Source organism: Haliotis asinina, chromosome 5 (genome assembly GCF_037392515.1).
Source record: "Haliotis asinina isolate JCU_RB_2024 chromosome 5, JCU_Hal_asi_v2, whole genome shotgun sequence".
NCBI lineage: Eukaryota > Metazoa > Mollusca > Gastropoda > Lepetellida > Haliotidae > Haliotis > Haliotis asinina.
The window spans coordinates 56,663,679-56,687,843 of record NC_090284.1 but is presented as its reverse complement, the minus strand read 5'-3'; the positions used below and the strand labels follow the sequence as shown (position 1 = coordinate 56,687,843).

Sequence of the window (24,165 nt, the reverse complement as noted above, 5' to 3'; positions counted from 1 at the left end):
CTAATAAGGGAACACATTAATTTCCAAGTGTTCTTTTATCATTTTCCAGGTTTCTTCACACTGTACGTATTGCGCTGTGGGTGAAATCGTGAAAAGAACACTTGTTCTTGTATGTGTTCCTTTATTTGTTTCCATTAGTACACATTATGTATATATAGATGAGAGTATTGCGGGCAATCTGTAACTAATACCGGGCATTTCAAATAACATACAGCATAAACCGCACACAAGTATTCGGGTAGATTATCCACCAGAACATGGGTTCAAATGTCAGATGTCAAGTCTACGTACTGCAAATGAAAAATATATCAGGATCGATGATAACGAAAAGGGTCAGATATGTCTGGAAGGGCAAGCCATGTGGGTTTGAGAGTATTTTTCGACAGAATTCTTACTTTTTTACATTGTATATACATATTTTCGGAAAGGAACTGTCAGTTCGTTGTTTTCTTAATCATGTATGAAATAATTATGAGTGTGAAGTCACGCCTTAGGTTGTTTATATTCCTCCAAAACAACAGGAAGCGACAAAGAGCAAATTAAACCAATTCCCGATATGTGTATACAAATTATTACAAGCAAACTGAAGAGAAAGCTAGTGTGTGTTTTCTCGCGGAAGAGCTGAAATACTTAGATCTACATGTCAACAGGGTTAGGTTAGAAGCCAGTGTTTATCAAAGCCCAGATTGCGCTATTAGTTTGCCTCGGTCGTGTTCGGACAGTCGATTTCCTGCCCACGAGGTCACCTAAGTATATACACGTGAGTGGCATTGTCCAGTGTCTGATCTAGTTCGTTTTAGATGAGGCTACACATTTAGATACATGCCGTTTACATGCCATGCTGTAGGTGAGGGGAGGGGGGTGGGTGGCAAGGGGTGTCATTCACTATTCACATTAGGTCTTTGAATGTCATTTAGAAGTGAAAATACATAAGAATGAAGATTTTTTATGGATATCAACTTCTTTATGAGAGAACACAACGTTTCGGAGTTAATGCTTACTCCTTCATCAGGTGATGAAGGAGTAAGCATTAACTCCGAAACGTTGTGTTCTCTCATAAAGAAGTTGATATCCATAAAAAATCTTCATTCTTACTATTCACATTGTACATGTTGCTCCATGAAAATCATCATTAAGAAACAAGTGAAATTAACGATCACGCGACTAAGCCACCGCTCGCGGTGCAGTCACCACGACATAAACTAACTTCTCCAGCGGAATGAGGCGAACACAGCCGAGTAAACTCGGTGGTTTTCGGCCAGTTTTTGCAAACAGTGTTTCAGCACAGTTGACACAAAGCTTAGGATACGAACCACACGAGAGAATTACACAGGAAAATCAAACACACAAACAGCGTGTATTAATACCATGAAAACCTACTGCACCATAAGTGAGTAACACCTATTGTAAACAAAACAGACCACAATCGTTTCAAAAAGCAGTAACAGTTCCCCAAGAATTCATTCAGAGCGCATAACTTAAGTGCTCTTCTTCCATACTGTAGACCAGCACTTATTACCACCTGAACTGACGCATGCTATCCGCGTGGGTGGCCATATTGAGCGTTTTCAATAGGGAACAGTTTCCATAAACACCGGCCACAAATGACAACAGGTTGCAAAGCGTGCGTGATCGATAGTCTACTCCTGTGCAAACGCGCAATATTATCCATGCTTTAGCATGAAAAGTACCATGCGTGTGGATCTCGTAGTGCCTTAATGCAAACAGAAGAACAATGGGGAAGGATAAATTCCCTGGTTCAACAACAGTTCCTTCCAACGGTTTAACATTTCACAGACAAACGTCGTGTCAGAGCTCCGAGTTCCATGCCTCTTGTAAGGTGGGTGATATTTACAACCCCTGTGACGACCTGTCATTTTGACAGACGGGGCCATGTCACACAGGGCTGAAAGACACATCATTCTGTCGCTCTCATCAATTCCCGACAAAGTTTGTGGTTTGTATAATTCACCAGAATCTGCTATCCCAGGTGATGACAGATATTGTTGATGTGACTCGGACAAAATGTTTATCTAAGATGTAGGTCAATCACGTTGTTTAGTACAGGATTAATAAGTGGCCGTGTAAGTTTAAGACAAGACAGGAAATAGCTTGCAGATTATTGCAACGTTGAGCTCAGAGAAATGTGGGTGGGGCTGTTATCAAATTCATCTTGTTTGCTCGTACATTTTGCCCTATGTGATTTACTGGCCTGCATTTCTGCCCCTAAGAGGTCAACAAATATGAACCTACAGGTCATTTTGATTTTTATTGTTTATCAAAGCTGTTTTCAGTCTTCATATCGATTGTTGTACACCGAGACAGATGGGTACAGACAATAGCTTATAAATATCTTAAATCTGTGCTTACTTGAATGAAGATGTGTTGATCCATAAACCTGTTAAAAAAGTACCTGCTACCATTTAGGCCACAGAACTTTGTTAGGCTAGAAGCCACGCCATACCCACAACTTTCTACCAGTGTGAAAAGATTAGAGTGAAAGGTCATCATCATATCTCAAGTGTCAAAATTTATTGACTGAGGGGCCTAAGATTAACATACCATATCAAGTGTAAAGCACACTGCATAGGACCAGTCATATTTCTCTGTTTAGGTTGTTGACATTCCGATATCACAACGTACTCCCCGTACCTGTGAAGACCAGGGTTAGAAAAGGTCATCAGCAAGTCATGTTTGTCGTAAAATAGTGACTAACGGGATCAGATGTTCTGCCTCACTGACTTATTTGATGCATGTCATCAATTATAAACAATTTACCCCAGGTGCCAGTAGACCTGTGGATACAGCACTGCTATCGCAATGCATGAAACAGGTATCGGTGTCATGTAAACTCTGTTGTACGTGAATTATGTCACAAGTTAGACTGCTGTTTACATCATGCCTATTACTACAAAAGGATGGGAAAGCCTCAATAACTTTGTGCAACTAGTGTCTGCAGGAGTTGTATATTAATACGATGTGCAGTTGAGATTGACATCCAATGATACAGGGGAAAAACTACCAGCACACTAGTTACATGAACAGATGTGCTATGTAAATATCGTAGAAAACATAATACCTTACACTCATGCAATGCATGGAAATCAAGCAGTAATTCTCACAGTAAGTTCACTGTGAATGATTTAGTGTGTACTTCAATTCAATACAGCAGCTACAAACTGAAAAGATCTCCCTTTTATTACTGCCGACCCACCCCATCCTGCCCAATCCTAAGGTCATCAGGAAATAAACTGACATTTATACAATATGCAATTTATGTATGGTGTACTATGGATTGTTTGATACAAATGCCTGTGTACAATGCTCATGTTGTTTTAAAGGGAAAATGTGTAAAGCATATTGACATCTTTCCAATAAACCTGACTTTAAATCATACCATTTTGTAATAATAAGTATTGAATAAAACTGAAAAAAGAACTATGAAACCTTTTAAGATGATACATATATACTAAAGTGGGTGAATGAGTGAGTTTAGGTTTACGCCGCTTTTAGCAATATTCCAGCAATTTCACGGCAGGGAACACCAGAAATAGGCTTCAGACTGTACACAGGTGGGGAGTTAATCCCCACTGTTCAGCGAACGCTTTAACTACCAGATTTCCCCACTGCCTCTGTATTCTTAAGGCTGAAATTGGTGCTGAACAAGACTGTGTAGTAAGAATGTAGTTCCCCAATAACTTGTGCTTGTGAGAGGCAACTAAACAGATCAGATAGCTATACTGATTGGCTGGGTGATATATATCATCCTACCCTGGATTGATGCTCTTGATGTCAATCACTTGATTGTCTTATCCCGATTGAGTTAGTTATATGATTCCATCACCTGGACTGTTTCAAGTCATCAATCCAGGTTTAGCTTAATAGGCTTTATTGTCCCAAGAGTGGATAGCTGCGAGTTTGAATCTCAGGTATGGTCGAACCATATGAACAGCTATGTAGGAAAGCATTTGTTTGTACAACTTGCAGTAGTGAGTGAGTATGGTTTTTTGCAGCTTTTTCATTATTCCAGCAATATCACAACAGAGGACACCAGAAATGGGCTTCACACTCTGTACCCATATTGGAATCAAACCCATGCTTTCCGCATGACAAGCGAATGCTGTAACCACTAGTTTCTCTCTATATCAATTCATAATGTCAAGATCTATCCCAAAACAATATCTGAAACAACTGAAATACCATTAATTCTACTTTAACTGGACCAAACAACTGACAGGTATAAACAGTTGGGGTTTTTTTTTCAATGATTTTATTACCTCTGTATCACTTTGTGACATTTAAGTGGTCTGGTCGAAGACTTGAAGTTAAGTAGGAGTCAATTTATACAGCAAAGATCCACTGTGTGTTTGGTTTGGTTAGAGACACAACTTTTATTGACAGCCTGTATGGTTTATCTACGTGCACTGGAGCCATTACTCCATGACAAGAACTGCCTGATAATCCATCTGCATATAATCCTCAAGTCATATTACCACCCACACTTTGACAGACATGCTGCTAAATCATCTGTGAGTCCTGCTAGAGTGAACTGTTTGTTTATTGCCATATTCTTATGAAGATAGGAGGAGGTGCTTAGCAGTATTTATAGAGAACTTGTAATTAACCCAGGACGATTTAGAACAGGAAACAGGAACTAGATGATGAAGGCAAGATCTGAATGAACGGTACTTTCACCAGGCAACATTAGGCCAAAAATAAAATGCAGATGTTTCAGGGACCATTGACCAAGAACAGATGTTGGAAGTTTGTTTGGTCATCAATATTATTCAAAAGTAAATCTATAGTTAAAATAGACTGATGGATTGTTTGAGGCTGGTGACAGGGAATTGGTTTGCTGGAATAGTTCTTTAGAATTTGTTTTGCTGGATTATTTTTTTTTTTGAGATTTATGATGGCTGTTCTTGTCTGCAGCAGAAACATTTTGGTCACAGGGGAAAATGGTGTATAATCACTGAAACACAAGTAGTTTCAGGGACCATTCAAACAGTGAAATATGGGATAATGGAACTGTAGAACAGATATATAGATGTCTGATGGTGGAGACAGTTGCTGATGTGGGCCATTGTGGAGGATACTACTGCTTGTCAGACAGACACATGATAAAAGTTGATTGTTTTTTCTACTTCTCTAAACCAGCCCATGTCACCTACAGAGACATCTACATGTAGGTATCATGTTTAGGTTATCATGTTTCATGTTATCATTTTATAATGAAATATGAAGCCATTTTTTGAGGTCTTGAAAATGTTTATATGGTGTAGATTTTTGTTAAACATTTTTAGCTTTAACGTAGTTCAGTTATCATTCTGTAACAAAACATGCGACCCGTGAAGGTCCCGGGGTAGAATAGGCCTTCAGCAACCCATGCTTGCCATAAAAGGTGACTCAGCTTGTCGTAAGAGGCGACTAACGGGATCGGGTGGTCAGACTCGCTGACTTGGTTGACACATGTCATCGGTTCCCAATTGCGCAGATCGATGCTCATGTTGTTGATCACTGGATTGTCTGGTCCAGACTCGATTATTTACAGACCGCCGCCATATAGCTGTAATATTGCTGAGTGCGGCGTAAAACTAAACTCACTCACTCACTCACAAAACATGCAGCCATTCTTTGAAGCCTTGAAAACATTTACTGTGTGTATGTTCCCATGAAACACTTGTCAGAACTGACTCTGAAATCCCAGCATGAAACAGTTTGAATAAAGTCTTTCAGCACTTGCTGAAGTGAAGTGTTGAATGTCAGTCATTTGTCTTAAACTGAGACCAGTGATTATTATTTCTGTCTTGTAAGCTCAGGTGAAAACTGTTTTTCCAGGAACAGTCATCTGCTGGAAAAGATGCCTGCAGACAGTACAGGCCTGTGGAAGTTATTGTGGTCTGTGAGTCTTGTATTAAGTCTAAGTAAATTAGCTGACTGTCATTAAGAGTTAAATCAGACTATATTCATATTTATCATAATTAAGACCGTTTCAGCGACTTCTCCACTAGTGACCACTAAGGATGTTGGCTTCGAGAAATGATCTTACCTAGCAATCTAAGATGACCAGTGATTCTCATATCGCCTAGTTTCATTAGTGTCAGTGATCCCCAAAAGAAATGACCCTCCATTTTGAGCAATACATCTCATTGTCAATACACATATATGTGTTTTAAACCAAGCTCTTCTTTTCCTTTAAAAGCCATGATGATGTACAGTTTAACAGAGAAACATTTTAATGATTCTGAATCTCCAGGATTAACAAAGAACATGGCCACGTGTCATAAAAGATGAGCTTATTGAAGTCAAATTCTTATTTTGAGGGAAACAACATTTTGGTGTATATTATATAGTATAAAAAAACACATGCATTTTTTTAGCCAACTGGAACATGAAATAAAACAGCATATCAAATAGGTCTTTATTTCAACCTGTCATTGCTAATTATTTAGCAAACAGAATTGTGAAACATAAAATTAAGCACATTGTTTGAGTCTCCCAGCTTGTGCCTAATGTACATGATTGCCTGAGTTGCAATAGCTTCCACTTAGCGTCCTCAGCTCCGTAATTTGCGAGTGTCACACATAATTACATGGTGATGTGTGTCGTTGCTTCATGTCCATATTGGATGGTTTTGATGCCGAGATTTTGGAATGTTGGCTTGTATCCGTACAGAATTTCTGCAGGTTAGAGTTAGTCTTTCTGATTGTTATTTATGTTATTTAACACTTTTTTTTCCATGTGAAGTGTATGCATGACATTGACAGTAGTGTTGGTACTTGGTTGAAATCTCACTTAATCACAAGAATAAATAGGTTATCATCTTTAAGTAGATCTTCCCCTTCAGGTTGTTTTTTGTGAAAAAAAATTGTTCACACATCCAAAGTAAAATGATACAACTAGCTTGTTTAAACTGAAGAGTACTATATCATGAACAAAAGCTTCCCAGATTTTTCAAAGAATATTCAGTCATGACTTTTCAGTAAGTGAAGTGAAATTTCTAAGAATTAAATATATTTTCAGGCCCTGACAGCATCCTAGATATGTTTTTACAGTCAAATATTTCAAACTCTCTTACAGTGGTTCCAAAATCGTTTGTGTTCGCTTATGAGAAAATAGAATCAACTGTTTGGCTGTTTGGTCACTGTGACCAAACTTCAATCATTTCAGGTTATCAGAACATTACTAATTGACAGAGGTTTTAGTTCTGATCCAGGAAACAATTTCAAATTTTTATCACCGTAATCAGCGTCATTGTAGCAGCTTAAGAAATGAAGCATGATTCATGTCATTAATGTTTTGAAAATTGATGAAATTGAATGTTTTGAAAATATATTCAGCAATCTATGTCATGTTTATCTAGAACCTGTCACTTGCAAAATAGTATGTTGACATTTAACAATGTGACAGTAATCCACAACAGGTCAAAGAAATGGACCAATGATTGAAACATATGTCAATTTGTGAGTCCTGAGTGGATGTAGAGATTTATGAACCTAATTTTTCAGACATTACCATTATTGATTTTTTGATAATGTATGTATTTATAGAAATAGACTTTATTTTTGTTATGTGTCAGCATTGTGCATCAACAAGCCATAAAGACAAAAGCCCGAAATAAATCTCAGGATCAAAGGTAGCACCATGGAGGCTGGGAGACGAGATTACTGGAAAGTGCTCTTGCTTTGAACTTTATTTAGTCTTAAGTGAACATTATGAACTAATTCTGTATCAGCTGGTGACATCGTGTATCACATAGTCCTCATCTTGTTTTTGATGTTCGACTCACTTGTCGGTGGTGTTGGATAGTGATCACGTGACCAGTCAGCTGTTGGATATGAAGGTAGAATGATAATGGTTATGTCAATATGGTTAATCATTAAGTGTGCTGTATATGTAAAATCAGATTATCAAACTATTTGCTAACACTTTGTTGTTGTCAGGTAGGGAAATATGCTGAGAGAAACAAAGGAACACAGAAAAATTCAACTGTTCCTTTAATATTTTCCAGTTTTCTTCACCAGATTTCGAAAGTGCTGTTTGAGAAATCTGAGAATATATAAAGGAACTCTGCCATAAAGTCATGTTCCCTTACTTGTTGCCTTCAGTATATATCAGGTATATTTATGATCATATGCATGATTTGGTAGAATTTCACCTCCTTGAATGGCATGTTTAGAAGTATCTGTATCAAATACGGACAAATGCTATTGATGAACTGCTTCTTTATTAAAGTGATTCGACATTTCGAAACAGATTCTTGTATCATTGATACTTGCTTGACAATGAAGCGAGAATCTGTATCAAAACATCACTTCACTCAAATAAAGAAGTTGTTCATCCATAAAGTTTCTCCTTATCTGATTCTTAGAAGTTCACTGATTGCTGTTTTCTATAACTGCTTCTGTAATACTAGTCATGGATGGTCTGGAAAATATGAATTAGTCATTAATGTAATGGAAACTTTGATATTGCTGAAATATTGATAAAACTGTAGTAAAACCACATTCTTAAACCAGGTTATAAAGTCACCCAAGATTCTACCAAGTCCTGTGTTGCATTATGTAACACCTGCCTTTCACAGGTAATAACAGGTGTTGGACTTCCCTTGCACAAGCACACCTGAGCTAGCGATGATTGATGAAAGGTGGGATTTCCCGTTAACACACATATCACTTCAGTGAGCTTGGGGTAGTCCAGTGGTTAAGTATTAGCTTGTCATGCTGAAGACCCCTGTTTGATTCCCCACGTAGGTACAAGCTGTTAAGTCCATTCCTGGTATCCCCGCTGCCATTGCTATAATGTTGGTGAAATCAGTGTAAAACAATACTCGTTAACTCAGTTTGCTGGTTTGACAAGTGTGTTAGGAGTTGTGTCCCTTTTCTGCCAGGATCTGCTGATTTTGTAAGGATTGCTGGATTTTACTCAATTGCATTCATGAACATCTGCTTCTTGCAGATCGTCTTCCTGGCTCAAGCTGAAACACATTCTACAGGTGCTCAGCCACTCTATGTGGTCGACTTAAGCAACCTCAATAGTCATGAATTCATGTTACCATGGTTACATTTTTTCCATGGTTACCTGTACAAGGACTGTTCCAATAATATCTTAATACCTCCTCTTCAATAGTATGATTGCATTTACTCATCACTTTCAGCTTGCATGTACACGTACGTGGTCTAGTGACCAAGGACTGTTTCAGTAATGTAGCTATTACTCACAGATTGGAAGCAAGGTGGGGCACTTACTTGCGAGTGCAGACTCTTGGAATAGTGATTGCAGTTTATTTTGATTTCTGCGGCGTTGATATGTCAGAAATATTTCAAACACAGAATAGAACTACAAAAAACTGAAAGAACTTTCAAAGAAAATGGATGTGAAAGACTGAATTGCTGAAATAGGTATTTAATTATTTCAGTGCATTTGCTTTGTCATACCTGTGTATTTTATATGTTACCATGATAACTGTCTGTTTTGATCTAGAGATGATTAATCAAGGTTTGATCAATACGATGTGTAAAATGGCGTAAATGCCATGGATTTGATTATTAATCACGTTCACCAAAGATATTCTTCAAAAGAATAGCAGATCTTTTTCAATTATTAGCATAACGTAACATTGTGAAGAATTGATTTGGACTCACTGACTTACCTGTTCAGTTTATTATCCTTGTCCTAGATGTCTTTCTTGTTGACAAGATTTAAGTAGTAGATTGTAGGTATTTCTGTACTACTTGTGAAAGTATTGGGAATCCATGTCACGTGAGAATTGGTATCCAGTATAAGAATTTCTGAAGCTTTCTTCTCCAGTTACCTGCCAACTGTACAACTTTAAATGGAACTTATAGAAACAAACAAAAGTTTACAACCCCAGTCCGCTGGAAGATGGAACTGAGGTTGTCAGTCTTAATCATATTTTTTATACAGGTCATCGTAATCCAATTTTGAAGGTTGATAGTCATTCTGTCAATCACAGGATTATCTCAGTTATTTAGGGCGGTCATCATGTAGATGTATTATTGAGTTAGCCCTTAAACAACAGAGAAACATGTGTTTCATCGTCAACACGAGAGCTTGACATTGACCAGCACTGCTTGTTCCTCTTTCATGAGAACAACAGTACTTTATCATGAAGTAATTGTACAGCATAATTTCTTCTGCCGTGTAAACTTTCCCAATCTGCATGTGTCTAATATCTACAGAGGACAAAAGGCTGCTTTCCTTCCATCAATGTACAAAACTCCATAGACTATCATGTACATATGAACCAAAATGTTACGGGCTTAGAAATGTGAATATTTGGGGTTTTATTTCTTTTTAATGAAAATATGACGACATAGTATTAAGTGTCATGAAAATTTCCTGAAAATATTCATTATTGATAACTTGTTGTTTTCAGAAAATGAGATTGTTGTGAAACTTAACCATTGTGTGTTTGTCAAGATCTTCAGCGCATAACCTTATAAAGGATTTGCTTTGTCTTCTGGGAATTGTATCTATATTATAATGGTGATAAGGCTTTTTTTAATAGAAAATTTCAAATTTCTTGTCCTTTAGAACATTTTTCTTGTTCTTTGACTGTAGATGTGTAACGACTCTTTCTGTGTTTGTTACAGGTGATGCTGATTGGTGATAGCGGCGTGGGGAAAACATGTCTCCTCGTCCGCTTTAAAGACGGCACCTTTCTCTCAGGGAGTTTTATATCTACTGTTGGTATAGACTTTAGGGTAAGACACCCACCATGTAGTTCACACTTGACATTTCAGCCAATAAAGTTCCCATTAAAATCATTGAGACATGAGTTGAGTGAGACGATCTGTTAGGAGAGATCTGATGACAAGAGATCACTGGTGATAAATGTTCATGATAAAGACACTACCTAGATTACTGGTATGTATATTTAATGTTGCACGGAATCGGTTTTTGACATATTCAAGACATGTATTTCTTGGGTAAACAGATTGCCTTGTAAAGATGATTAATGTTTCTTAATTTCATTTAGAGTATTTGGCCATGACAGTAGTTAGAGCATAACAGCGGCTGTTCACCAAGGTTAAAACAGTACAGACATTACAAGATATGATGCCTATCATGATTCAAAGGCCTCAGTATGATCAGGGATGGAGATAATTCTTGAATTGCTAATGTACCCCGGTACAGTGGCACTTGTAAAATCACTTGCCCTGATATTTTTTCCACTATACTAGCCAATTTTCTTGTTGCTCACTTAGATAAACAACATAATTAACAATGGAATGTCAACAGGACACCAGTACAGAATTTATATTGCAGATAGATGTATGTTGCATTCACCCATTTACGTCTATTCCTGTTAAATGTACTTGCATCTAAATATTTCAGAGAATGTTCAGAAGGAAAGTTAGTCTTAGGAAAATGGTTGTAGTGGGTACTTTTAGTAGTGAGCTGAAAATGTTAATTACAACTCATTTTTCAATGTCTGACTCAAAAAACATGAGGATCATTGACAGAGTAGCAAGTAGTGTAATTTACCAAGTGCATTGTCTTGTATGAATACAGAAAAAATATTTCATGTGCTTTATCATCTTGTGAAAACAATGCAAGGGTCAGCAATATTTCATTTCATCATACTGTTTCCAAAGTCATGATGATCTTATTGTCTGAGCTCTATGGGAAATGCAAGGCAGAACAGCCAGCCAGAGGTCCTTGACTTTAAGTCACATGAGCCCTTATTTGGCAGTGTTAATCTGAGAGATAATCATCAAGTCATACTGAAAGGCTTCCAGAGTGTGCATAACACATGTGTCTTCCTACATATTCAGCAGAACGTGTTGTTTATTTTACTTTAGTTTAAATTGTTCATACAGTTTTATCAGTTTTCTTACCCAAAACTTTGTTTGACAGGAGATATTGCTTATGCAAGATCACTCATGGTGATATATTTGATATTAAAAGACTCAAGTTAAATTCTTTGTATACCCATAGTTTACTGTGTTTTGTTCATGTGTTTAAATACTAATTAAAATATTTAAAAATCACGTTCATTATCGTGCTAATATCATAAGTAAATGCATATATCAAGTATGAATATACTGAATATCACTATATCACTATACCTGCTATTCTGGTCATGTGATCAGTCAGAAAATAAATACATATTCATAGTATGACTCTCAAATACCATTCGCAAGTATTTCCGCAGTGACAAAACTACGCTCGTCACACAGATGTGGCTACCATTTAGCATTCCAGAATAATGACAGTACACATTGGCCATGGTTGAGCAAGTAGGACCTTTATAAAAAAAACCAGTCTCCAAATGTCTGTCACAGATCATTACTTTAGTCAATCTGTGTTGTAATGTCAGAGTGAATGTATTGAGAATCATTACCTTCGTACCTGGAGAAGGGCTGGCACAGACGACCATAATGTGCCATGACCTTGTCTCAGGTGTTGAGTTATTCCAGATCAACTGACATCTGTTACAGGAAAGTGTTGGTGTATCATAATCTGTATAGTAAGAGCCCCTCCCTTCTTGTTCCTACCTGAATCGTGGTGGCACATCGTCAATATCTTCCGGGCTGTATAAATAGTTACTTTATCCTCTGTGTTAACATGACCGGTGGAATTTGACAAGGAGGCAGGGATTTTAGATGAAGACTGGATAAGTTTCAGCAGCTGCTATGAAACCAGATATTTCTTTTGTTAAAATTTTGAGCAGAAATAGTCAAACACTATAGCATGTATCACAAAATGTATATTTTGTGGCAGTCCAAAACGTAATCATTTTTTTATGTGGTTTCTCAAACAATGCTTTTATTGTAAAATAATACTGATTATGTATCTGCATATAAGAAGTTGGCCCTGTAAGGTTGTATTCAGTAGCCTCACCGTTCAGTTTGGTAGCTCAGTGGTTAAATCATTTGCTTGTCATGCTGAAGGTATAGGTTCAGTTCCCCTATGTTACACTATGTTAAGACCATTTCTGGTGTCCTCCGCCAGGATGGTGCTGGATCATTGCTAAAAGCAGTGATGAAACTCACACGCTCCACATGGCTACAAAGTGTGAAGACCATTTCTGATGTCCACTGCCAAGATGGCGCTGGAACATTGCTAAAAGCGGTGATAAAACGCACACACTGCACATGGCTACAGTGTGTGAAGACCATTTCTGGTGTCCCTAGTCAAGATGTTGTTGGAATATTGCTAAAAACAGTGTAAACTCTTTCAGAATTTGTAGTAACGGTCCTAAGATTAACAATCAAGTTTTTTCAGCATTTACAAATGATTCCAAAACTGAAGAATACCATTTCAAGAACTGATAAATATGAAGATGATTTATAGCAGGAACTCCTCAGAGGATAAATGATGACATTTAGCCTTACACACAAAGAACAAGTGAATGAGCTTGTTAAATTATTAATTTGGAAAATGATACCTCTTATTTCATTACATCTGTGACAGTAGGAGATAAGTGTCTTGTTTTTCTGAAATTGGTATTGTAGGTTTCATCTTGAACCAAGGATCAGGTTTAAAATCACAGTTTGTAAGATAAATGATGAAATACATTAAACCCCATGCATGATGACGAAGTCAAACTCTTTGGTAATGACAGAAGTGATAAGCTGTATGGTTTCTGTTCAATCTGTTGACTGATTTCCAGGGATCAGTGCTGATTGTTTTTAAGCTGCACTTATGCTTCTAAATTTTCTATTTATAATTTATACTACTGTATGCAAACCACTTCAATAAGATACAAAAAAAATCATCAAATGCGTGTACATATCCTTTGAGAATTGTTCCGTCTGTCATCAAAACAGAAAAGTTTAACCATTTTATGAGATTTCATTTTTTTCAAACTTGCACAGAGGTTGAAGATTTTTTTTCGAAGTCACTTGCCACTGACTTCAGGAGAGTAATTTGTCCTGACTAATTTTCCACCTGCTCTGATTTATGACACTGTTCCACTTCTTGGACATCAACATATTCCAGTTGGGTAGGTTGATGCTCATGTTGTTGATCACTGGATTGTCTCATCCAGACTTGATTATTTACAATATAGCTTGAATATTGCTGAGTTTGGCGTGATGCTAAATTCACTTCTGCGAAGTTAATCATTACAGCCTCAGTATGCACGCAGTGTCACCCAGGCCAAGCAGTTAAAAGTCTCCACTTATAAATAGCTTACATCACCATGAAACTCAGATGGACAGGTGAGACATGCGTCACCCACCTCATGGTACCATGTCTATTTCATGTTCATGCATGAAAGTTGTTAAACATTGCTTGAGGTGAGATTATAAGCAGAGATTATTGATGATCATCACACACACATCAAGTGTCTCTGAACCGTCAGAAGGATGTTCACAAAGCAGAAAATAATTGAAAGCTCATTGTTGACATCAATTGCTGCTGTTAATATGTTCAGTGACACACAGGATGAACATTTCACTTTTTTATTTAGTGTTCTGTATCTTTGGAATTCTATGTATGGATACTGTTATTTTGGTATGTTCTTTTTCAGTTTCAGTGCTATAAATTTGTAGAACATTCTTAGCTGAAGCAATGGTCTTCATTCATAGAGCATATTTGAATTTTTTTTTATATATTTTGGGTATGCCTTATGATAAATCTCCATTATGCAATGGATGCATCTATTTTTTACCTCCCTTTGCTGGCTTTTTATCCAATCAGGTCTCTACGCTTGGAAGTTGAACTCACTTTTTTCGCTTCTTAAATTATCTATCTGATTAAATGTGAAAACACATATTATGCAGAGGTACGTTGAAAGATGAAGAAGAGGTCCTATATATTTTTGTAAAGACTTGTCACTTGTCATGTGTTTGTATGATTTCCCCCAAATCTGAGTTTTGTTGTGAACAAACCTTTGCAGCTGCGACTGTTATACTTTGAGAATGTGGAGTCAGCAAAAGGGAGGTAACAAAATTATCGGCCTGAGCCATGAATGCATGTAGGGTATAGTGGAGATTTATCATAACATATACCTGTAGAGATTATCGACGGTTGGATAAGTGAAAAATACATTCAGTCACACTAGAAATGTTAATCTAAAAGGTTCATCATCAAAGTATGAATTTTCGGGGGGGTATAGATGTTCTGCTACCAAATCAAGGTTTAGACAGCAGTTTTTAATTCAATTTGGATTTTACATAAAATTCTGAGAAGGTAGAGGGTAAACCTGAACATTTACAGCTGTGGGAATCAGAAAATACTCAACAAATGCCATGGCTGGAATGGCTCATTTATTAAGCAAAATGTTTTTCAATGAAAAAATATACTTTTGAATCAACACATTTCAAATTCTGACCCGTGAAGGTCCAGGGTAGAGTAGGCCTTCAGCAACCCATGCTTGCCATAAAAGGTGACTAGGCTTGTTGTGAGAGGTGACTAACGGGATCGGGTAGTCAGGCTTGCTGACTTGGTTGACACATGTCATCGGTTCCCAATTGTGCAGATCAAAGCTCATGCTGTTGATCACTGGATTGACTTGTCCAGACTCAATTATTTACAGACCGCCGCCATATAGGTGGAATATTGCTCAATGCAGCATAAATCTAAACTCCCTCACTCACTTTTCAAAGTCTGCGGTTTTCTTGTCTTCCGGATTTTGAATACTTTCCTAATTAGTACACAGTAGGCCATCCTCAGGATGTCCAGGGTAAACGTTCTGATAAATCTTCCTTATACCCTGGATGCACCTACAGGTCAGCCCAATAATTTTATAACCTCCCTTTGCTGGCTCTTCTTTCTTTCTGTAGACAGTCAGATACGCCCACGTTAGCTGAGTTAGCCAGTGTCAACTAAGATAGCAGTAGCAACAGTGAAGGTTTGTTCGCAGTCCGACTCAGAGTTTGGGGGAAATCATACAGACAATTTGTCAGGTCCCAAATTCTGAAAAAATATATGCAAGAACTCCGTCTACCTCTTTCTGAGTTCTTCTGTATGAATTGTGTTGCCATGTTTAATCGGTTAGATAATTCAAAAAGTGAAAGTGAGATGTGATTGGTAGGCTCCTAATTGGATAAAAAGCCAGCTAAGGGAGGCAATAAAATTATCGGGCCAAGCAATAGATGCATCCAGGGTAGAGTGGAGGTTCATGAGAACTTATACCCTGGAGATATCGAGGATGACAGCAGGCTGGATACACTTCAATGCATTGATATTGATGTTTCTAATTTATTATTTATAATTTTTGCACTTATTTCCCAACCGCTAAACTTAAAGAACACTTACAGCAGACTTGCCTTACAGCAAACTTGACAAAGGAGCCAGGAGTGATATAATTAGTCTTTTCCTGAAACAGTGAACCCAGATAACCCATGCAGACATCAATACAAATGTGTTTAATGCAACATTGACAGAAATATTTCTGTCAATGTGATATTAACATAAGAATGACAAGTGTTGATGTGATTCATGCATTCTACTGCTGAATACAGTATGTTCAAATATTGTTGAATAAGAAATCTGGATATATTACTTTATGCTGCTGTGATAAACATGCAAAGCCGAGCACCAAAAACAAGGTGTGAATTGATCACTACAACAGTTTCAACTCTATGTTAAATGTTCCCAGCGGAGAAGGTTGGATTATCTCTAATGGCTATTAATCCCTCTCAGGGGGATCTCCCAACAACTTCAGCCTCACCCTAGAGCATGTGGGCTTCTCCGTTGAGAATGCAGTAATTAAAAGTGTCCCGATAGTCAATATCTTTACAATATTGATAAACTGAATGGACGTCCCAGGATGCAATATTTTGTCAATTCAGAGAAATTTGTTCTCACACTGGCGTTGATAATACTCTTTAGGCCATCTTAGATTGATGTCCACTCCATCACCAGACAAGACAATCATATGGCAATATCTCCTCACCCTCATTCACACATAATCTGATAGCCTCCCAGTGCTGCAGACTGGAGTGTCGTCCATTACTCTGTCGTCTGTTTCAGTTGTTGATTACACTGTGTTGATTGCCTCCAGCAATTAGGTTGTAATACAAGGCCAAATTTTATGTGGGAAACACTCCTCAAAGACTGTTTCATGTCTTTGATATTAAAACATTTTATTGCCATTCAACGACATTATACAAGGATAGGTGAGGGTTGGTTGCACACCCATTTTGTCAGTGAGATCAGGAAATTACTCAATTTGAGTGGTGTTTAATCACACTTGGGGTTAACTGATTTTGATGTTGCCAATGAAATGTAATGAAACAGTTCCATCAAAAACTAATTACCACTAGTTTCTGTCACACATCTGATACCTGTAATCAGTTGAGCTGCGAAGATACGGGTTAGAATTGTATGTTTGGCACTACAGGCCATGATACCTCAAATGCAAGATTATACTTGTCAAGTGTCACTCAAAACAATATTCCAGATAGATACTGTCTGTAAATGATTGGGTCTTATGACTGACACAGTGACACGAGTTAGGAGACTGGTCTTCTTAGTAACCCATGCTTGTCGTAACACGAGACTAATGGCATCGGGTGGTCAGGATCACTGACTTGGTAGACATGTCATTGTATTATGTATCCTATTTACATATAGTGATGCTCATGCTGTTGATGACTGGATTGTATCATCCAGACTCGATTATTTCCAACGCTGTCATATAGCTTGTTAATTGCAGAGTGTGGCATTAAAACATCGATCAAACAGAGAACAGTAATCAGCTGTTACTGTCATTTACGGACACTACTTGTACTTTGTTATGGTGTTGAGCAAAATGTCATCCAAAGCAAGGGCCGACCATACCAGGGGACATAATTGTATCTTCATCTGAGATATAATCGGGTATTTATGTCCCCCAAAACATGTTACCTCCATACATGCTCAATAATTATTTTTGTTGTTTTCAGAACAAAGTCGTTGATGTGGAAGGAACAAAGGTGAAATTACAGGTAAGATACATCCTAACCTATCTCCAGGTTAGAATTTGGTCATCAGCAGCCCATGCTTCTTGTAAAAGGTGACGAACAGGATCCGGGGTCAAGCTTTCTACCTTGGTTGATGAATTTCCTCATATCCCAGTTGCAGAAAATTACCAGTCAAAGTAATATTTTTTCTAAATACTTGAAATAATTTACTTTGAGCAATTTATGAAGTGTTTATTGTAAAAACCAATCTTAAAAAAAATTCTTGAAAGTTTACTTTTTTGACCAATGCAAACATTAGGACTTTTTTTTTTGTTTTGAGTGGGGAATATTCATTTTCATATATTTTCTTATAGATTTCTTCTCAGATTTGTAAAACAAGAAATAAAATTGGTCTGGGCTTAATTAAAAAAGTACATATCAGATTTTTTAAACATAATGATTTACTAATGACATTATATCTCCTGTCCTGCTCTCTTTTATGTGAAGTGATGACTATCAGTGTATTTTCCTGTAAACAAAGCCAAAAATGGTAACCATGCTCACATCTCCTCCAATCTATCGATGATTCAGTTAAAACAAACCCTCTAAAACAACTTCAAACAACTTTCATGCAACAAACAGCAAAATTTTGTCGTAAACCAGTAAATGACTTTATGAGGCTGTCAAGACCTGACTGAGCATGCAACTATAAATATCCTTCATTCAGTATCATGTGTACAAGTGTAGAATCCACAATCTCAGAGTGACTGCCAGATTGACGTCACAACATAAACCAACTCAGTATTCAGGAAGAATACTATCAGTGTAATGGCTGATTTGTTTTGTGCCAGATGTTGAAATTGACGACTGTTTATCATAACTCTGCTATTGATTACAGTAGGTGTGCAACAGCTAACTCGTACATTTCATGCAATGAAAGGAATGTATTTCCAAGCACTGAGAGGCATGTTTTATCTAGGTATTGATTGTTCCCAGGATAAATTAGCTCAGGAAATAACCTCACTTTGTATGTGCTTGTTATGGTTTAGAGTCAGTTTTGTGATATGAACAAGACTTTTCGTCCGAACGCAAAGCAGCTGCTCAATTTAGTAGTTTACAGCTGTTCAAATTTGGGAAAGTAATTTAAAACATCTGTTAGTTTGTTTATCTAGTATTGTAGAAATATCCTGATAGCTCTTTCAGGGTCACTAGTGCTGAATGTAATTTATCAAGTACCACACAGTGGAAGCTGTCAAAACCAGTATCTGTCCAATCCGTATCTGTCGACACTGGCATAAAATCTCATCAGCTCTACAATCGAGCACATTGTTTAAACTGGATTATTTCTTAAGTCCCCATGAGTGCCTAGTTTAGACAGCTTCCACTGTTTTTCCCTAGGGAACACATTTTTTCAATGGACTTTCAGACTAATTGGAGACTCAGTGCTTATTATGCTTACTGAGTGTAATTAATTGTCAGTGAGCATTGTGTCAAAGTCAGGGACTATTCCTTCATAAATCTATTTTTGGATTTTGATTCAAATGTGGATACATTTATGAAAAACGTACGAGGTGCTTAGTAGGGACTCGGCGCTTATTTCTTATATTGCTGCTTTACCATCATTACTTACTTGGGTCTGGCGCTTATTATAGACTTGGCACTTGTTAGAGAAAATATGAAGGTTATGTCATAGGTCCACATGGCTTCTGGGACCGTAATGTAATTTTAAAAAGCCACATTCTCATCACTTTTGGGGGCTTTTGGAACAAAAAAGGCACTTCAACATCATACATCTTGTGACTGTAAAGAACTAAGCAAAGAGTACATCAACCCTTTGGACCAAGGAACAAGGGTATGTGATACACAACATCATTCAGCTGCCAGGACATAAACACGTAATGTTGCTAGAACATGAACACGTAATGTTGCCAGGACATGAACACGTAATGTTGCTAGAACATAAACACGTAATGTTGCCAGGACATAAACACGTAATGTTGCTAGAACATGAACACGTAATGTTGCTAGAACATAAACACGTAATGTTGCCAGAACATAAACACGTAATGTTGCCAGAACATGAACACGTAATGTTGCTAGAACATAAACACGTAATGTTGCCAGAACATAAACACGTAATGTTGCCAGAACATGAACATGTAATGTTGCTAGAACATAAACAGGTAATGTTGCTAGAACATGAACAAGTAGCAATGAGGCTACTTCAACATCAAACTTTCAGTGTTTGGGACACAAACACATACCTAACATAGATACTTCAAACCAGGGTCACCTGAGTGCGTGACTATACTATTACACTCCTTTTAATAACATTTCAACAATATCGTAGTAGGGATCACAAGAAATAGTCTTCGCTCATCGTACCCATATTGGTAATTGAACCCAGGTCATGGACATGAGGAGCAAATGCTTTAACCATGGGGCTAACTGCAGAACTTTCTGTTTTAAACTAAAATCTACTTTAGACAGATTTGTTAAAAAGACAGCACATAAAATATTCAGCAACTTCATAGTGCATGAACAAGCGGTTGTTTGCCAATCAATCTCTGACATTGTCATCCTTGTCTGACCGAGTATATAAATTTCATTAGTTTACATATCATTTGCTACTGTTTCACAATTTGATAAATCCAGTTGAACCTGGATCTGTCCTTAGTAGATTTTTACCTGGAGGATGACTGCAAATATGTTGTGTTTTTTAACATTTGCACCAGATTTGCTCAAGAATCATTTTGTAACTTTTTTTTATCACATGAAGATTGATGACATTTTCAGTAACAAATTATGTAACCATGGTAACATGCCATATTAATTTGGCACTGAATCCTGGAACTATCCTGCAGCAAAATAGAAGCATACAATACATAATTGTTCCAAGTTCACACAGAGATCTGATCCAAATATTGCCGAGCAATTAAGCAAGCTAAAATCTGATGGTAATTTACAGTAAATCAACTGCATTTTACGTCAGGATCATCGTTGTATGTATGAGTTCTCTCTGAAGACTGAAGACCGTAAATAATCACGATTGGACCAGGCAATCCAGTGATTAACATCAGTGCATCGATCCTTACAAATGGAATATGTATACATTGCACTTACATGCTTTAACCAAGCTACTGAGTCAGACCGCCCAGTCCAGTAAGGTGCCTGTTATGATAAACACGGGTTGCTGTATACAAGCATGCGTTTTGGAAGCAAGGAAGGGTTGCGTGAGACAAGTGGTTTGTTCTTAACCACACCAGGCTCTCATCCTTAGAGCTGTCTCATGAGCAGTCAATCACTGGATTACAGTTAAACACTTGGTATGATGCCGACACAGCTTGACTGTATTTCCAGTGAACTATTGCTGACACTATCAACCACTGGTTTGTCTGAGAGAGCTGTGATTTTGGGATTATAATGGCACAGTATACCAAAATTCAAGTTCTTTCTATCTCTGTCGTGCAGCATAGCAAAGTCAGTTGTTGATATTCATCTTAGAACGTTTGCATGTTTCATACATTTCTTATTAATGTGACATACAAAACAAAATCTCTCTCATTTACATCTAGCATGGCTGACCAATTTGTCTAAGGCAGCCATTTTCCAACAGTTACATCCCTTGGAGTTGCCAGGAAGCTGTGATTGGGGTTCAAATCCAAGTTGAACTGAATTATGTTTCTGGATCTGTCCCACCATGCCATGCTCACTGGTTTGACTGAAGTATGAATAATAGAGACCTTTATCCCGTCATTATCATCAATGATTATGCGAATAAGTGTTTTACAACCAAAACATGCAGCATGGCAGTTGAGAACTTCAACATGTACAGTGAGACCTCGATATCTTGACGCATTTGTTTTTGCACAAATCATCCAGATAACTGAATATCCTCATATCTGGATTTCTGTCATTCAGGCTTTGTTTTTGAAATAGTAGTGAGCTTACACTTTTGTGGTTAGAATCATTTTCAAAAGAACCTGGTCATTTTAATTTGCCTGTCACAATTCACTCAGTGTCCATAAAACCGACTTATCACCACCAATACCCTGGTGATCAGTCATTAATCCATATTACCAGACCTTCTTCTTGTGTCAAAACACAGTTACACTCGCGCTTCACTTCACACAATCAGCGGTAGGTCAAAGCTTTTGTGCGGATAAGTGAGTCAATTTTATGTTGATTTAGCAGGTTGGTAATTGCCTGCACACAGTCAGGTATGTAACCCACTCTTCATTTGTGGAACCTGTGGTGGCTGAGAGGGTCAGACAGCTGACCTGACGTGCTGGTGATTAGGTGCCTGACTGAGAATGTGTGTTCAAATCCCAGATGGGACAATGGTACTAGAATCTCTTCTTTACCGAGAATGTGTAATCCCAAATATAAAATGTTTTACATTTGACCACTTTCTAAATAGCGTTGTATATTCATCATGTACATTTGACCAATGAAGATCCAGGGTAGTCTAGGTCTTCAGCAACCCATGCTTGCCACAAAGTGCGATTATACTTGTCGTAAGAGGCAACTGTTGGGACCCATTTGTCAAGCTCACTGACTTGGTTGACATGTCATCAGTTCCCAGTTGTGTAGATTGAAGCTAATGATGTTGATCACTGGATTGTCTGGTCCAGACTTGACTATTTACAGACCGCCGCCATATAGCTGCAATATTGCCGAGTGTGGTATAAAAATAAACTCTCTCTGTGTCTCTTTCTCACACGCACTCACTCACTCACACTGCCTGATTCATTCTGCCAGAGATGAATTCTTTATTTCATGAACACTGTTCTTCAGATCTGGGACACGGCTGGTCAAGAACGTTTCAGAAGCATCACTCGTGCTTATTACCGTGATGCGAATGGTAGGTTGGCAATGCTACGACTGTCATGAAATGTACAATGATTTTGTGAAATGTACAGCAAGTTTATCATTGCAGATTTGGGACACTGCTGGTCAAGAGCGATTCCGCAGCATTACACATGCTTACTACCGAGATGCCCATGGTATCATTAGCACCAGTCTAGCTGTTGTCACTGTCATAATATTATCTATGGCTTGTTGTCAGTGTGTTAACACTTCTGTCCTATATTTTTATTCTCCTAACCTGGGCTCCAAGGTCATATTTTGACTATTTTTTTAAAATGAAAATTTGCTTGCCAATATTTATGTTGTCATATGTATTTTCAGTTATTGTTCATATATTATGAGTTCCACAAATAGAGATCTTTATTAATATATATTTTGTAAATAGAGCCTTAGACTCTAGCCACTTGGTACGTCAAACGTTGCTAAACATGGCAATTATTATCATTGAATTCTTAAATAAATCAGTGTTGAACTATTTATGATGAAAACTGGAATAACTGCTTAAATTTATGTTAATTTTTACCTCAACTGCCTAAAGCTAAGCGTTCACATTATTTTGTTGCATATCTCAAAATTTACTCTCAAATGCGATTCACTGTCAACTTGGAGCTATGACTAACAATCAATGATTTTGGTGGTGTATAACTCAGTGTGTTGTTGCTAGTCGTAGACTAGATACTAACAGCAGTGTTGTCAATATCTTTTTATCAAAGCTACAAATGCATAATTTGAAACTATAATCTAAATTTAATTTTTTTCGTCACAGAGAATGGCACAATCTCACTTTTGTCAATTTAAAAAGAGTGCATGCTGTCAGTGTTTTTAAAAAACGACCTAATCAATAGACATTCCTGCTTCATGAACTAAGATTTTATTTGAGTGGTTTTTGAAGTTTAACATGTGACAGTGTTATCAATTTCCAGCAACTGCATGGTGTGGGTGTTGTTTTAGAAAAAGACAATGATCAAAGTGAATTCCTGCTTTGTAAATCAACATGACAAATCAACAGTCATTCCCACACCTCTGTACATAGCACTGTCAGCAATTACAAGCAAATGCATCAAGTATTGTTGTATTGTTAATGGGCAGTAGACAGAAGGTCAACACCACTAATGTACAGAGAAGGAGGTTGTCAATTATATTAATGAACCTGTAGCTTAACACAATCTAATTCTCACCAAGCAATCATGTCGACTGACATGGTCAGTGGCTAGTCTTACCATTATTTGTTGTCCAGCCATGTGATGTCCACTTCAAAGGACACAACTGCAGGGAGCCAGTTTTACTGTGGAGATCCTGATCATGGTTGTCTATCGAATATATATGTTTATAGGCGTTGATCATGTATATGGACAGACGCTGAGAGATTTTATGACTACCTCATTGTTCAAATTTTCCAAAAAGCCATAAGATATGCCTTTGTATAATTTGGTCA

At 37.5% G+C, this 24,165-nt stretch overlaps 1 protein-coding gene across 7 annotated transcripts in view; it reads left to right on the top strand.

Annotated features, from left to right (window-relative positions):
* LOC137284897 (ras-related protein Rab-37-like) overlaps positions 1–24,165 on the top strand; it is a 152,997-nt gene that overhangs the window by 118,792 nt on the left and 10,040 nt on the right. Inside the window, exons 1-4 of one of the 7 annotated variants that reach the window (XM_067816932.1) lie at positions 1,347–1,390; positions 10,617–10,727; positions 17,865–17,906; positions 22,801–22,867. In XM_067816932.1, the coding sequence (XP_067673033.1) occupies positions 10,620–10,727; positions 17,865–17,906; positions 22,801–22,867 (217 nt within the window). In that variant the 5' untranslated portion in view covers positions 1,347–1,390; positions 10,617–10,619. Of the gene's footprint in view, positions 1–1,346; positions 1,391–1,594; positions 1,841–1,900; positions 1,951–10,616; positions 10,728–17,864; positions 17,907–22,658; positions 22,726–22,800; positions 22,868–24,165 lie in introns of those variants that run through there. The other 6 variants (XM_067816928.1, XM_067816929.1, XM_067816933.1 and 3 more) reach the window with 6 other exon arrangements.